This window comes from Stegastes partitus, unplaced genomic scaffold (assembly GCF_000690725.1).
Source record: "Stegastes partitus isolate 25-593 unplaced genomic scaffold, Stegastes_partitus-1.0.2 Scaffold1013, whole genome shotgun sequence".
In the NCBI taxonomy this organism is placed as follows: domain Eukaryota; kingdom Metazoa; phylum Chordata; class Actinopteri; family Pomacentridae; genus Stegastes; species Stegastes partitus.
Window position 1 is genome coordinate 116,511 of NW_007578744.1, and position 4,683 is coordinate 121,193.

Here is a 4,683-nt window from a genome sequence, read left to right on the forward strand (position 1 = left end):
TTGGACTGAAGCAGGAGAGTGACACCTTTATGGTAACTCCTGATTATGAGGAAAGTGTCCACAATGAACCAAAACCAAACAGTGACCAGCTCCAGCTCCTCTATCACATCTCTTCTGTAGCTGAGAGGTCAGACCAGGAAGGAAGCAAGGATGTAGACTCAGCATCCACTAGATATGCAGAGCTGAAGCCAAAGAAGACAACACGGAAACAACCATCACAGTAACAATGTAGACAATCCTCCAAGAACAGAGACACTGTTATACTGACAAAGCCAACAAATCTCTAACATGTGAGGTCTGTGGAAAAGCTTTGAAGTATAAGTCAGATTTAAAGAAACATCACAGAACCCACACAGGTGAGAAACTGTTTTCTTGTAAAACCTGCAGGGAAAATTTCAGTCAAAGTTGAAGTTTGAAAATTCTAGGGCTGGACCCGAATAGCAGAATAGCCGACTATTCCTTCACTGTGCTGAAATCAGGATATCGAACTTGATCTCCGAATATCGCCGCTGCTGCAGAAACGGAGCCGTCATCGCTAACCCAAACACAGAAACTGGTGTTAGTACCCAAATGCTGCCTGTGCGTCACGCCCACTGTGGTGTTGGTGGAGCAGGCAGCAGAACCAAGCTAAACATGTGGATGGATGTGATGTGGAGCAGCACCACTGATGAGCTCATGGACACTGGTTCAGATGAAAAGTGAAGGTGTGTTGAGTGGAGGCCTGCATCGATCTGATACTCAAATGACAGCAGATAAATGCTCCGTATTTTAGTCCTTCCTTTGAGATTTAACGTGAAGCAAAGAGGACACTGCTGTTTTTTCATTCTGTGAATGAGTATTGTTTTGTTGTCAATAACAATAATGTCTTTGTCTTACTTGAAAGTTCACAGCAGCTTTTTAAATGAAAAAATTCATGTTAAGAACAACTCTGTTGAGCTAGTTTACTTTTTTATTGGTATTGGTACAGACTGATTTCTGTATTGTGACATCCTAGTCAGCATAGGAGGGATCTTAGGCATTGTGAGGCTCTTTGGACCATTGTCCCATCCTGCTCAGAGAACATGGCTGGTCAGGTGTGAACGAACTGCTGGGGTTCACTCAGTTTGCCATTGAAGCAAAATGAGGCAGATACTGAGAGATTCTAACATGAACTGATTCTACTGTTCACTCTTATTGTTGAACTGATGTTACCCGTTATAGTGATCTCAGACTTTTGGTGCCAACTGCTTTGACTTGTTTTTATCATCTGGATGTCATTCTCTGAGAGAACAATGTAAGAGTGCTTCCTTCTAAACTGGACTATTCGTCCTTGACTGCAGTAAAGTGGGAAATGACACTTAAAGGGAGAAATAAATGTTGTTCATGACCTCTTAAAAATGTGATTGCCTGTTCCTGTGATTTTTAGCAAACAGATTCTTTAAGGGCATATCATCTTCATGCTTCAGCCTACCTTTTAGTGTCATCATAAACAAAGGAAACATGGCACGGTAATGCAGTAACAGCATCTTCCACACATTGTCTTTTGTGTTTGGTTTACATACTGTATTTATCACCAATTAACCTTAACATGTTTTTGGACTGTGGGAGGAAGCCAAAGAACCCGCAGAGAACCCATGCTACACAGAGAGAACACGCAAACTGAAGAAAGATCCCAGGTGTCCGAACCGGGGACCTTCTAGCTGTGAGGTGACAGTGTTAACCACCAAGCCTCAGTTTTAATTTAATAAATACAAATTCAGTTTATTTATATACATCTTTTAAGTTGAGAATACAAATTCAGATATAAATCATTCTAATTCAGTTTCTGGTAGCACTAATTTCAAACGCACATTTAATGCCCCACCTAATAAGCTGTGCCACCACATCCTGCTGTCACTACCTGAATTTAATTTGCTATTTATAGTGCTGCTATTTATCTCACCTGATCAGTGAAAAGCCCAGTGATTGGCAAAAACCCAGTATGTGTTGCCCTTTGAAAAAATGTCATGTCACCTCAATTATAATAACAGTAATAGATTTTTAATCTGTATATTTAAATAATGTTATGTATATAAAATTATACATGAGACATGTTATTTCACTGTCTATTTTTGTAATTTTTTTTATATTTTTATTTAGTTCAAAAATGCTTAAAAAATTTATCTGATACAAAATAAATCTGTAAAATTTCAGATTTTTTTGACAGTGAAGAACTGTGTCAGTATAGGTTATCTTTAATTTGATTAAATGTAACCAAGTGCAGACATTGGCAAGTACAGTTGTGAAAGAAAGCCACAATGATTGTTCTGACTTTTAAATGAATCCATTACATTTAAACTAGCTATCAGTTTAAATTCAACTCATTTCAGTTACATTTATGTATCAATTATATTCATTTCAATTCACAAAGATTCAGTCATCTCACAGCATGTCACAAAGTACGATGAAGACCTTACAAATTTTTAAAATGTACTCCATGCTTGTATATAATAATCATAACCAGCATGCCTGATCTAGGTCTAGCCATCCATTATCTATACACTGCTTAATACTCACTAGGGTCACGGGGGGGCTGGAGTCTATCCCAGCTGACTCAGGGTGAAGGCAGGGGACACCCTGGACATGTCGCCAGTCTATCACAGGGCTACACAGAGAGACAAACAAGTACACTCATATTTACAACTATGGACAATTTAGAATCCCCAATTAACCTCAGCATGTTTTTGGACTGTGGGATGTACAGGGAGAACATGCAAACTTTAAACAGAAAGATATCAGGCCCAGGCAGGGAGGCAAACCAGAGCTGTGAGGCGACAGTGCTACCACCGAGCCACCGTGCAGCCCCCCGATCTCGTTGTTTATGTAATTTATAGGATACCTTTTCTCCCAAAAATCTTAAAGGAAGTTATGATTTTGGAGAAGATGCTCATTCATTCATTCAGTGTTTCCTATACATCTTTGGTGGTTTGATTTTAAGAACTGTTTTTCCATCCAGGCAGCAAAACAGAGGGATGAGACTGTGTCTGAAGGTATCAGAGAAGGTATAGATGTGAACCCTTCGTTCGACATCATAAAAAGACACCTGACCCTCCTCGACATCCACATACACCCCAATGTGTTGGAGCAAAGTCACCCTCTCCAGCTTAGTGGCCTTGTTGGTACAGGCCCACAAATTAGAGCTTTTCCACAGGACCCAGTATCCTTCTTCTGGTGTCATGTATTTTTGGCTCCTGGGAGAAAGCTCTGACATCACACCTATTCTCCAGCTACCATTAGGGGACACATCTACCTCCCAGTAGTACCTCCCTGCACTGATTTTGACATCCCCCATCACACAGGGCCACTTAGCAAAGCCTTGGCTGTTGTTTGAAGGAGTTGCGGAGGACACTGTGGCCTCCCGGACCTGCAGTCGGTCTGGTGACACGACCAGCGAAGAGTCGCTGGAGGCAGCATCCAAGTGAACAGGCACTGAAATTCAAATACAGAAATATTGTTAGGTGCACTGTACATCATTTTACATTTATTTAGCTGAGATGATTATTTGATCTAAAGCCAGTGTATGAGATGTGAAAGTGTAAAACGGGCCGAGTTCAGTTAACTTAACCTTAAAAAAACTAATTCAATCGACACAAGGTATGAAGTTGAGAACTTGCAGCCTCAGCTTTGAAGGCATTTTTGGTCAGTACAGAGACAATCTGTCGGGCTGCTTGAGCTTACAGTGAGATATCTCACTGCCTTTATCTACATATATATATAATAATGAGGATATGTATATATATATATATATAAATCAGTCTGCAAGTGTGCTGCCGAAAACAGCATTGCATGTAAATGTAACTTCACATTTTGCTACATTAGGCACCTGGATTTTGTTGCATTACATGTTGTCATCCTCATTTGTGTATCCTAATCTTCACATATCAATAAAGATATGTGTTTATCAGTTGGCAGTCATCATAGCATGCTTTTCTTAAATATGAATACTGTTATCTATAACATAACATACATACAGAATATACATCAAGACTATACACCTAATATAGGAAAACATTACTGTGCATGTGAGGAACATTGCATAGCTATGCTTTGTGTAAAGCAGTTTTTCTTATATTTATTTTACAGTGTAAAACATTTAAACCAAAGAGAACTCTTCGCACATCTATTACATGAGGCAGGTGTGTCAGAGAGGGACAAGCACATTCAACAGGTACAAAAAAAACTTGTAATGAAGGTCTAGCACCAAAACATTGCATTAATAAGTTAATGATTAAGACAGTGTACGAGAGTCTGTTTTGATGTTGTGTAAAACATTGAAACAAGAGGAAATGGTTGCCTATATAATGTAGTTCTGTATGTGAACAGCAAAAAATATATTAAGCAATGACGATTACCTGAAGCACTGAGAATCCACTGCCACACTGAAAGACAACAACATTATATCATAAGTATGCAGCATTTCATCTCTTATGTTCTGCCACTGGTCTATGAGTGTTGTTTTGTATAAAATCTATTACAATGCTACGACTCTATGGCAGTATGATAAGTTATAGCATATGTCTGGAGAGAGACAGTTAAAAGCAGAAATGCAACATTTATAACATATATAATATTCCTTATGACACAGGAGCATCAATGCACTGAATTCACCTACTGAAAGACATTACAAGCTGATGATTGGCAAGATCTTACACTGTAAAAAAAAAA

General features: G+C 39.0%; 1 protein-coding gene across 1 annotated transcript in view; it reads right to left on the reverse strand.

The window, feature by feature from the left end:
- Nucleotides 1-2,917: 2,917 nt before the first annotated feature.
- LOC103367081 (zinc finger protein RFP-like) overlaps nt 2,918-4,683 on the reverse strand; it is a 3,773-nt gene continuing 2,007 nt past the window's right edge. Inside the window, exons 3-4 of the mRNA XM_008294997.1 lie at nt 4,371-4,397; nt 2,918-3,447 (exon numbers count right to left, since the gene is read on the reverse strand). Of these exons, the coding sequence (XP_008293219.1) occupies nt 2,918-3,447; nt 4,371-4,397 (557 nt within the window). The remainder of the gene's footprint in view (nt 3,448-4,370; nt 4,398-4,683) is intronic.